We start from the raw sequence: 12,128 nt of genomic DNA, 5'->3' as shown, positions 1-12,128 counted from the left end.
CGCTGAGTCTTGGATCCTGGGTCGTCTCTGGTCTGCAAACTGCAGGATGAAGCTGTCTGCTCCTTGTCGGTTCTTGCTGGTGTTGAGTAGAATCCACTCGCCCGCTGCATCTGGCTCCTTCGTCCCGGACTCTCTTTGTGAGTGCTCAGGTATGGCTTCAGTCTCCGCCGTTTGCGACCCTGCCGCTGCCCCCGCCGCGGCGGCTGCTGGCAATCGCTCAGATGTGTCTTTTTTGCCTTGGCTTCCCTCTCTTGTCTATCTCTCTGTCCTGTGATGGCACACTTGGTGTGATTCTCTGGCATAGGACTGTTCACTGGAACTCTAAAACTGCTTTCTATGCGAGAGCTTGTTCAGATTCCAGCTTCTCCTCTGCCATCTTGCTCCATCCCCCTCTGTATTCTGCAATTGTTATGTGGTATAGTCAACTAATGTTAAGCGAATGAAGTTGGTTGATTATGCTGTTCAAATCTGTAACCAACTCATTTTCTTCTACTGTCTTCTTCTATTGCAAAGTATTGAAATTTCTGGTGATAACTTTGTATTTTTTCTATTGCTTTTTGCCATTCTATTGAATTTGCTTTATATAACTTTAACTTCAATTTTTAGGGCATACAGCATTTAAATTTTTTAAGTCCTCTTAATTAATTAACCACATTATAGTTTTGAAATAATCTCCACCTTTGGTAATATTCTTTGTTCCCAAATCTATAGTCTGATAACAATACCAACATTACAGTTGAGTTTTTCTTAAAACTTATTAGATTGGGAAAACTAGCCATTCTTTTATTTGACTATGTTTGTCTTTAAGTTTAAATTATGTTTCTTGTATTTAGCAAAATATTGGCCTTCAATTTCTTCTTCAATTATGCCTCTCTCCCCTTACTGTGTGTGTGTGTGTGTATTGGAGCTTGAACTCAAGACTGGAGTGCTTCCATATTTTCAGGTTCCTGCCCATAGGCAATTTAAGAATTATGTTGTTTTTTTCAGAAAAATATTATTTTATCATCCTTCACAACTGTTTTCCCATTCAATTTATGAATCAGAGAAGAATCAACCAACCTTATTGTGTTCTAGGATTTAGATATTACTGGGGCAATTTATTTTCTACTACTACTCTTTATACTTAAGAAACAACTTCCAGAAAAATAAGAAACAACTTCCATTCTTTTTACTCTCAATTTTAAATATTTCATGACAGGTATACTTCTTCATACAACACAATATTCTATCAGCATTAGTTTTACCTGTTTTATCAATACTATAGAGGGATGATTTTACTCAAGCAGAATACATTTCTCTTATATTCTCATATTTATTCTTTATGTGAACAGTTAGTAGTTTCAACTTCAGATATTTTAAATTACAAAATGACTTACGCAGGTCCATAGTTACATACAAATAAGGCAATTGAAGCTCCCCCGAGGTTAGGACAAAGTGTAATTGCACAACCAATTCTATTTGAAGTGGCCCAAACAACCTATATGGAAAAGAAATATAAAGGAACATATTCAAAACAATCATATGCAAACAGTAAGTGATTAGAATAGGAATGATCTTTGTCATACAAAGTATTTAATGATTGTGAGTTTTCTAACATCTTATATATTGTATAGGATTATTTTGTTTAGGCAACTTTCTTAGAGGCTAGCTACCTAGTTTACCCCTCACAGATAATTCCCATAAGTAAAAGGAGAATATGTAACCCATATCATAATACCCAGATAAACTCATATTTTTCTAGATAATTGAGGACACATTTAAATTCTTTCTATGGTCATATCATAAACAATATCAGAATTAAACTGTGTAGACCAAGACATTATTAGACAACTAAAGCAAAAAAGTACTGGTGGCATGGCTCAAGTGGTCAAGTTCCTTATTAGCAAGTATGTGACCTTGAGTTGTAATCTCAGTATCACACAAAAAAATTTAAATTTGGCATAAACCAACTCACTACATGGAAGTATCATGAGGATACTTCTCAAATGAAGGTAAATTGTCTAGGAACTTGGAAGAAAATATTGGCAAGTTTTCTTGCAATTGAAATGTACACAGATAAATCACTATTTATACATATATGCACATATATACATATGCATATATATATATATATACACACACACATATGTATTTATGTGACAGATACACACACACACACACACACCACACCTGTGTATAATGGCCGCAAACTCGAGAACATGATAGCGTATCATAATCATAAGATAAGCTTTCATTGTGCCAAAAAGTAACAGCAGCTTTTGGTGAAAAGTCATTAATTCCACCTATCCACATATTTTCTCCAATGTATTCATACTCTTCAAAGCATTGATATGGTTTTGTAGTACATGGGTTATGTTCAAGTTTGCACTTGACGGACCATTCTTTAGCAATTCTTGCTAAGTCAGCATTCCAGCGCTGGAAAATAAGGACAATTTAAATTGAAATGTTTCTGCTTACATTAAAATTATTCTGATTATTGTCAATTACATGTAGCTTGAATTTATAATAATAAGACAAAACAAATTGTTTAAATGGGATACAGGTGGACCCATTGCAGCAATGAGATGTACAAGTTGTTATGTTGAAAAACAAACTTTACAACTTTGGGGGGGGATGGGAAGGGATGGGAAGGGGAAACAAAGGAGGAGGCAACAGTGCTTGATAAGAAATGTACTCATTATCTTGCCCATGTAATTGTAACCCCTCTATACAGTATTTTCACAATAAAAAAAGACAAAAAAGATTTTCTTCAGTAGCTGTTATTTTATGGATATTTATATATTTTCCTTTTTAGCTTTGCTCCCAAAACACTTATTTGATACTTGTAGTTCCTTGATACAATAAACACTCTCAATGTGATTTAAATAATTCTCTCCTCCTCTATTTACTCCCTTTCCCTCCCTCCTTCCCTCCCTCCCTCCTTCTCTCCCTCCTTCCTTCCTTCCTTCCTTCCTTCCTTCCTTCCTTCCTTCCTTCCTTCCTTCCTTCCTCCCTCCCTCCTTTCCTTTCTCCCTTCCTCCCACTGTATTTTCCTTCCTTCTACTCAGCAAAGTATGCATGTGAAAAATCAACTGTAGATTGAGAGAATCAGGGGCTCACAGTTGCTAGGCAAAACACTCTACCTCTTGAACCAGGTCTCTGGCCCTAGAAATGAGCAATATGTCAAAGTCTAGAATACAAAAGGTCATGCAGACTTACTATAAGTGAAGAACAAATACTCATTGACTATTCTTTTTGCTAACATCAATTCAACATATCAATGGGGTTTTTCTCCCTTGTCTGTATGTTAAATTCTTTCTCTCTTTCAGCTCATTTCTGGTCAACATGTATATCCTTCTTATCTGGTTACCATCCTCTCCTCTCTACAACCCTTGGTTTTGAGTTTTTCAAGGAAGGTTTGGTGACAGCCCTAAAGTATATAGGAATAGTCACCCTAGTGAAAATAGCATTGACCATGTTGGATTATCTGGTCTCCTCTGAAAGAAAAGAAAAGTAGACTAGCAGGAAAACGATAGCTGGGAGAGGGCAGAGATTCAGTTACTAAACGTGCTCCATTGCACCTGTCTTAGTGCTTACAGTCCTGTCTTATAGTTACTGATTGGATTATCTGTCTTTCCTATTCCTGGAACTGTAGATTTTTAGTGGTATATAGAAAAAAATCATGCTGATTTTATATACTTCTGCTTTCCTGAATTCATTTATCAGTTCCAACAGTCTGGGATTATGTTCTTTAGAATGTTTTCTCTATATAGAATCCTACCATAAACAAACAGAATGAATTGACTTTTCCTTTCCTATTTATTTGGGTTGTATTTCTTCTATCTCTTGACCAGTTGCTTTAAAAGTTGGAGTATTATATTGGATGAGATGTTGGCCTAAAGTAGGCTTGATTTACCTACTACTAGTGGCTCCTAAAGTGACAAATTTCTCAGTGATGACAACAGCCACAGAGAAGTGCTGAATTAGTATGAGTTACCTTTATGGGGAAGTGTTGCTCATTTAGATTTTTTTTTACCACCATAGTACTTCAATGATTTTAGAGAATATAGCTTTAAAAATTGTTTTCAGTGGGTTTTTGTCATAATTACAGTATGAATGGTACTTTTTGAACTTCTGTATCTTGTTTTTGAAATGTTAATTATCTATTAAACAATCCACTGACAAAACAAGTGACCTAATGAAGCTTATTGACATCTTCACATATGATCCATAGGAGCATGTCTTCCACATACAGACAGTGATATTACTGACTGGATGCATTTGCAATCTGGGCATATTAAGCTTATTTAAACAAATAAAATCCAGTTATCCTATATATGAAACTATCTTGATAATATGCATCCTGAAGTGGATTAAAACTTCCTCCAAAGGAGACATGCTAGTATGTATCTTAATTAGAATTCTTTGTCTTTTATTTGCAGCTATCACTCTTTGGGTCTTTTTTTTCCCGGGTACCTCAACAACGTGCCAGGTTTATTTGGGATGTTTTCTGCTTCACACCATACTCACATTCAGCCATCCAAATTTTTTTCCTCTAAGCAAATTTTCTATTAGTGTGAAAATATGGGAAGCCGCAAATAATCATTGTTATTGGTGCTCTTTGTTTCTGTATCATTTAACACAGACAAAGCTAAGGAATATGGAGAAAGAAATTGTGAGTTCATGTTAGCATTTCAACTGGTATTTGAAGGTCAGTGTTTTAATATATGTGACTATGTCCTAATATTTTACTTTCTCTTATACTGAAATTCTTGATTCTCTAAAATTATATATTTTTTGCTTTGTAATCTATATACAATGAGATTCTTTAAGACATGTGACAAATATAACTATTAGCATTAACATTTTTGGATTCAGTTTAAGATTTATTTCTAGTTAATTTTGTCCCTGGAATATATTATAGTAGAAATGTACAGTTAACATACTGTATTGTACAGCTTGTTGCATCATTTAAAAAAATAGATATCTGGCCCATTTGATACATTTTTAACTTTAAAAAATTTCCTTCTGAAGGGTATTTTCTCTTAGTTTAAGCTTTAAAATTCTGCAATAATTTTACATACTTACAAAGTTAAATTATAAAACAAAATAAAGCTAAAGAAGAATTTTTTCTCCATGAATCTTCAACCCTATGCCTTCTTTTCTTTCTCTTGCAGATAGCTGTGTAAAGTAAAATTGATTTTGCATTTATGTTTTTATTGTTTGCCTTGGAAAATATAGTATGTACATATACACACATTTAAATAACACTTTGTAGCATAAAATAGTCCTTTAAAAAAGAGGTCACTACTCTAATAAGCATGGAGGAAACAGTAACATCAAATACATACCCTAGACTATTGGAGGCTAATATAAATATTACATTTTAAGTTAAAGTCCTTTAATGATTCTGTATGAAAAACATGTTTGTTGTATTTGTTACACCCATCTGAAACTTCTCTTCAAAACTATTTTTCTGTCTTGTAGAACAGTACAATTTTGAATTTTAATTTTAGTGTCTGAGTTGTGATTTAATAACAAATTTTCTCACTTCTGAAGAGAAAAGAAGGAAACTTGAGTTACCCTCAGTGACAAAGTATGTACATATACCATGAATATAAAAATACAGTGATGCCATAGCTATTCATGCTCAGAGTGATATTTACAAGTGGGAAAAAATTATGACGGGAATTTCCTAGTAATATCATACATGCTCAAGAACTTATTTAAAGTGTGCAAATTCTATGTGTGATTTCAATAATCAAATACTCCTATTTTTCAACACAGTACATTCTTATCCCTTACTGACTATTATCACGAGAGAGAGTCTGCAAATCACAGAGCCAGGGTGCATTGTTCTAACAAATCTCTCATATTTGTTATTTTCCATAGAAAATACTAGATAACTAATAAGTACTGTTTCCATCTTCGGTTCCTACGATATAAAAATAAAACAACTAATCACGAGGTGACATTGACCAAGATGCATTGTATTCATAAGTTGACATGTTGAATTGAAACCTCTTTTGTACAACTACTAACGATTATATATATGTATATATATATATATATATATATAAAAGCCACAAAAATATGTAAAAAAAAAGTAGGCAAAGGAACAAGAGAATTCTCCATCCCTGTATTCTGTCTTTTACATACAGTATGTTGGATATGTAGGATGGAAAGCCATGGTAAAGAAAACAACAACACCTGTGCAATATACGATCCACTTCAGCAAGAATAAAAAAAATAAAACCAAGCAACTCTCAAATACCACTGAGCTTCCTTTCCTGCCTCAAACAGGGCGGGAAAGAACAGGCAAAGAACAGCTTCCAATTTTGCCTCCTCTTGGCCTTCCATCCTTACCAAGGAGGGGACAAGGCCCCTCCCCCCCCCAGGTGTGATCTTTGTATTACAAGTGGAGTCCAGACTGTAGTAAAGCCAATATGCCCACGAAACCGGGGACTAGGAAGCCCCAGCTGGTTCTAATCTCACCAAGTATTGCATGTCAGCCGCGGGAGGATCGACCCTTCTCCGGTAATCATTGTGGACCTTGATGTACTGTTCTATGAAGTGTGAGTCTGTGATCGACGGCACTTGGTTCGACCTACTAGCTACCAGTATAAAGAAGCTGAAGGTCCACAAGCAACTTAATGTCTTCATAGCCATGGAAAGGCAGGAAGGATGCCCGGCCTGCACTAGCCGGTAACTGCCAGGGCAGTCGGGTTTCCGCTTTCTCCAGGGATCGCGCTCCCAGGCCGGGCGCTCCATCCTTCTGCCCAGGCTCGAGCCCTGCTGGGGATGGAGCCAGGGAGTGGGCGCAGCCACTGAGCCACCGGGCTAGAGGGGAAGGCTTGAGACATCTTGGCTTGTACAGTTGTGCTCCGCTTCCTGCGGATCCTATCTGGAATCATCTCCGAGGGGCACTGGATTGTGATCCAGTTTCAAGGCACAAGAGCAAGGTGTGCTGGATGCTGGCAAGGCGCCGAGCGCTCTAGCTTCTCTGTGGAGCCTTTGAATTGTTTTACCTAGACCCAAGGTATCCATTTGTTCCTTCCCTCGGAGATCTGAGAGTAGGCAATTTGTAAATTCAGGATTAACTGGGATCTTAAAGGATTATCTCCTCAAGCGTTTAAAACACTAGTTTACCTTATCTGACCCATTTGTCTCCAGATTTTAACTGTGTGGTACGGCCTGTACTGTTTTCTAATATAAACAAGTACTTTCCAATGCGATTAAATAATACATTTTCAGTATTTATACGTTTCAAAAGATATCTTTATATAGCAATATAGGTTGTTTACAATGAACATGTTTGCATCTACCACTAAAACACGTATCAAAAACTCACTCCAGGAAATGTACTCATTACCTTGCTCATGTAATTGTAACCCTTCTGTACAGCATTTTTATAATTTAAAAAAGTGCATAAAAAGGTAAAAAAAAACTCACTCTGCTGAAACTAAGTATTATTTTAATAGAAAGTCAAAATCATATTCCTTTTTCCCCCCAATACCTTATTGATGTAACTATAACCCCTCTGTACAGCATCTTTACAAGAAAATAAAATTTAAAAAAGTAGAAATTATAAAATGAAAGGAAGTAAAGGTCTGAATGGAAATTGTACTAGATAAGATAGAAAATATTTCTAGTCTATTACCTGTTGATAGCATATTGCTACATATAGTGTTCCATGTAGTCAAGCTGAGCTTCTTGTAGTTCAAACCCCAGGACACATACACAAACACATATACATACATATACGGATACATGCATATATTCACTTCCATTTATGTAAACCTATGAGCCTCTATATATATTCTGTGTAATCCCACTGGCATTACATAGTCTAACTATGGCTAACCTCTGGTCCCTTGCCTGCAGTCAGTCAGGGCACAGTTCCATATCTTCTACTTCAGCCACATCCATCAAACTGACAAAGTTGTTTCTTATTCAGTTCCTTGTGCTTGCTTTTCCTTTTGCTTTCAGGACTCTACAGACCTTCAGTCTGAGTTCCCTACCTTCTATTTATTTTTTTATTGTGTCAATTGCTACCTGAATTTCTATCATTAATTTCTATAACATCTGTCTCCTCTACTAGATTGTAGCCTGCATTGAGAAAATACCTTTTTTTTCTCAGTGCATTATCTCTAGCACATAGAACTGGTACAGAATCTTTAGGCTTTTAATAAAAATATATATTAAATAAATGAATGAATAAATTACTCTTCAACTTTCCTCATAATCTTGTGTATGTTTTAATCTTTTTGAGAGCAGAAAGTATATCTCGTCATGTGTATAGAAGGGACGAAATTAATATTATTTTCGCGTGTGTGTATGTGTGTACTGGTCCTAGGGCTTTAACTATGCAAAATAATAGAGATTACATACATTAATGTAGTCTAACTTGTCTGCAAAGACTAATACAGTCTTTTTCTTTTTTTATGCCGGCCTGGTGCTGTCCCTAAGCTTCTTTTGCTCAAGACTAACTACTACTTGAGCTAGAGCTCTGATTCCTGCTTATTTTGAAGATGGGAGTAGTTTATTGGAGGTAAGAACCTCAGAGACTTTTCCTTCCCCGGACTGGATTTGAACTGCTATCCTCAGTACTCAGCCTCTAGAGTAGTTAGGATTATAGGTATGTGAGCCACTAGCACAGGACACAGTCTTGTCTTTTTAAATAATTACAGGCTTTTTGATGGCAAATAAAGTTATTTTCCCATCAAGTATCAATCTGGGTGCTGGGCATATGGTAGTTGTTTTATGAAATACTCAAAATAATTCAATTAAATGCACAATGACACAATTTCCTCTTTGAATCCATGCCAGGCTTTGGAGCTCTCCCTGACTAAGGGAAGTGTGGTGAGTTCACTTCAGGCCCGGATTTGGGGACGGTGTGGGGGCGGGGCCTTAAATGTCTCCTGCAGCCCCTGCGCATTTCTTCAAGGCTTTGGATTTTATGGTGAGCTTTGGAGTTGAGGGGTGCTTTGGCCTGTGTCTACTTGGGGGGTGGGTAGAAGGAGAGGACAGCAGACAGCTTTGGGACAAGAGATGGCCTTAGAGGGATCATTTTCTTTTTGTTATTACCGCCCTTCCCCCCCCCCCCACTCCTGAAAGTGAAGGAGGGCAATTAAAGCCTTACTTCTACTGCCCACCCCTTCATGCCAGCATTGGTTGCCAAGCAACCTGCAGACCGACTTGGCTTGGCTTGTGTAGTAGGAGCTGGAAACTCTCCCTTCCAACGTCTGCCGCCTGAAGTTGTTTGAAGAAGGTTCTTCCTGAAATCGCCTTGGCTTTATCCACCTTTTAGGGAGAGTCACGTTGGCTGTCCCTAGTGTCCCCAGCCTGACCTTTGCGAATCCCAAATATGCAGGGGGTAGGTAGCAACTTGCGGGTGCTGAGGAATAATTTAATTAGGGGAGGGCAAGGAGGATTACTGTGCTTTTCTTCAACGCAGGAATGACTTACTGTCCATTTTCAGATCCTTGGGATCCTTGCATCCTTGGGATGCAAGATTAACTTGGGCCCTGCCTTAATGGCGTTTATACACTAATTTGAACGGACAGATTGCACCTTGTGTATTGTATAAGCTGGTGTAGATTAATTTGTTTTGATTTGGTATAAGCAACTTAATAGCCAACAAAATTACTTACCCAAAAGAGAAATTGGAATTGGAGTTTTAAAAAAAATAAGGGAAGTAGAAAATCAGTTTTTCTTTCTGGGGATACCAAAGGCATTGGTTAACAGTAGTTAATACATACAAGAGATAATGCTCTATACTGTAGAGCTCTTTGAGTGGCACCAGTAGCTGTTCAGAACTGCTTTTCCTTTCTCTTGCTATCCTCTTCTCACTCAGTGATTTAGGACAAGGGCAGTCCAAAGATTGGCTCACATGTATTTGTTTGGAGTGTTGATTCTTGAACCACTCAGGTTAGGTTTCAAGTCTTTGGTACCTGCAGCTAATTCCCTTCTGATTCTTCTAGTATCTGTGCTAACAGAATACCTGTATTGGAAAAGAGGTCTGAAACTCATGTATGCATTCAGGCTTTTTTGTAACAGAGAATTTGGTAAAGGAAAATCCACTTTTCTGGGTCTTAGTTTGCTCTGTCTGAAAATCAGAAGGTTGGACTTTGAAACTGTATGCAAATCTTAAGAGTCTTTAAATTAGATGGTTGGACCTGACTATTCTAACTTTAAAAATGCTAGGGTTCTCTGTGTAGTTTGGTATTTCTCTTTGAACATTGCTATAGAGTTTGTATGAATCATTTTTATGTTATATACTTCTGAATTCTCATATCTGAATTGACTAGATTTACTTACTTAATAAATATTAAAGTGCTTACTGTCTTCTGGACTTTCTATTAATTCCCAAGGATACAAGGTGAGCAAAACTGTTCTCCTTGCCCAAAGGCTTACAGTCTAGTATTGAAGAGTAATCAGTGTATATCCAATGCTGTTAACATCTAGCCTCATACTTTTCAGACAGTTTGTGCTGGCATTGTGATAGTTCTAATTAGGTGCAGGGAGGTAAAACTAACCTAAGAATGTGTTAAAATATATATATATATATATATATATATATATATATATATATGTATAGCTGGCACCAGTGGCTCATGCCTGTAATCCTAGCTACTCCGGAGACTGAGATCTGAGGATCACATTTCAAAGCCACCCTGGGCAGGAAAGTCTGTGAGACTCTTATCTCCAATAAACTACCAAAGTGGAGTGGAATCTCAAATGGTAGAGTGCTAACTAGCATTGAGCACAAAACTTGGTGACAGTGCTCAAGTCTTGAGTTTTACCCTGGCATCAGCACACACACATGCACACGCATACACACACTACAGGTATTTCATGGTGCATTACTTTATTAACTACACATGTTAGATATCTATTTGTATATATATATATGCTACATGTATATACATTTAGTACATGTCTAAGGTAAATTAAGGGCAAGGGATAACCACTTTTGTGGTCTCTGCAGAAAATGGAAAGAACTCCTACAGTTAAGGACCTGAATATTCGAATATTTATACTTAACTCTTTTTATTATTTGCAAATGGAGTACAATGATTTGAACTAGCTTTCCTAGTTCAACAACTGGGAGTCTGATAATGTGTGTGGAGAAGCAATGAGCTGACTTTTCAGCATCTCCAATTCATCCCTAATTGTTAGCTGGGTAGTCATGATGGCAAACAAGAGCTCTTATGATTGTGACCAAACAGCAAATCCAGGGCCTACAAAATGAACAAACTGATGACAGCTTTGAAATGTTGACATCTCTCATGTTTTAATTTTATACTTTCTTGTGAGAGAGAACTCTGAAAAGAAGGCCATACTCTGGAGGTGTAGGAAGAGGACCTTGATTCAAAGCCAGTTTGGGCAAAGAGTTAGGGATACTTCATCTCAAAACAAAAACAAAAACAAGCCAGGTTTGGTGGTAAATTACTGTAATTCTATTGAGGTAGAAGTATAAGTTGGAGGATCTTACAGTGGTAGAGAGGAGGACCATGCACTCGTTTCCTATTTCTGCAATAAAAATAATTGCTACAAACGTAGAGATTCAAACCAACATAAACATATGCGTTTATAGTTCGTGAGATGAGAGAACAGAATGATTTCTGAGTTACTAAAATGTAGCTGTCAGCAGGACGCCTTCTTTCCTTGTGGAGATCCTGTGGGAAAATCCATATTTGACACCCATGCCTTTTGGAAGCTTCCTGTTCCTTTCCTTCATCTTCTAGCCAGCTGTGAGTACCTTTGCTTCCATCCTATTGTCTTCCCTGTATTACTTTATCTTCCTTCCTCTCTCTTGTAAGGACCTAGGTAGCTCATTGAGCCTACAGTTTAGTTGAAGATGATCTCCCACCTCAAAATTCTTAGTCATGTGGACAAAGTCTTTTTACCATGTAAGGGATATATTTACAGAATCCAGGGATGAAGATATGAACCTCTTTGGGAACCCATTAGTATGTCAGGGGTATAATGTAACTGCCTCATAAAAAGTTGGTTTCAAAGATCTAAATAAAAGTGATTGACCATTAACCACAGTGATTTTGTGTGTGTGTGTAAGGTGTATGAGTTGTATGGCTTGTTTAGAGTAAGAATGATCATTTTATATTTGTTGTACCTATTTAAAAGTA

The 12,128-nt window shown here is 37.0% G+C and overlaps 1 protein-coding gene across 1 annotated transcript in view; it reads right to left on the bottom strand.

Moving 5' to 3' along the window:
- The window catches only part of Glipr1l1 (GLI pathogenesis-related 1 like 1), an 18,620-nt gene extending 11,870 nt beyond the window's left edge, over positions 1 to 6,750 (bottom strand). The window contains exons 1-3 of the mRNA XM_013018716.1: positions 6,475 to 6,750; positions 2,170 to 2,415; positions 1,377 to 1,477 (exon numbers count right to left, since the gene is read on the bottom strand). Coding sequence (XP_012874170.1) covers positions 1,377 to 1,477; positions 2,170 to 2,415; positions 6,475 to 6,750 — 623 coding nt within the window. The remainder of the gene's footprint in view (positions 1 to 1,376; positions 1,478 to 2,169; positions 2,416 to 6,474) is intronic.
- Positions 6,751 to 12,128: the final 5,378 nt, after the last annotated feature.

Source organism: Dipodomys ordii, unplaced genomic scaffold (assembly GCF_000151885.1).
Source record: "Dipodomys ordii isolate 6190 unplaced genomic scaffold, Dord_2.0 Scaffold3, whole genome shotgun sequence".
Classification (NCBI taxonomy): Eukaryota; Metazoa; Chordata; class Mammalia; order Rodentia; family Heteromyidae; genus Dipodomys; species Dipodomys ordii.
The sequence above is the reverse complement of the archived record's forward strand: the minus strand, read 5'-3'. Positions and strand labels throughout refer to the sequence as shown.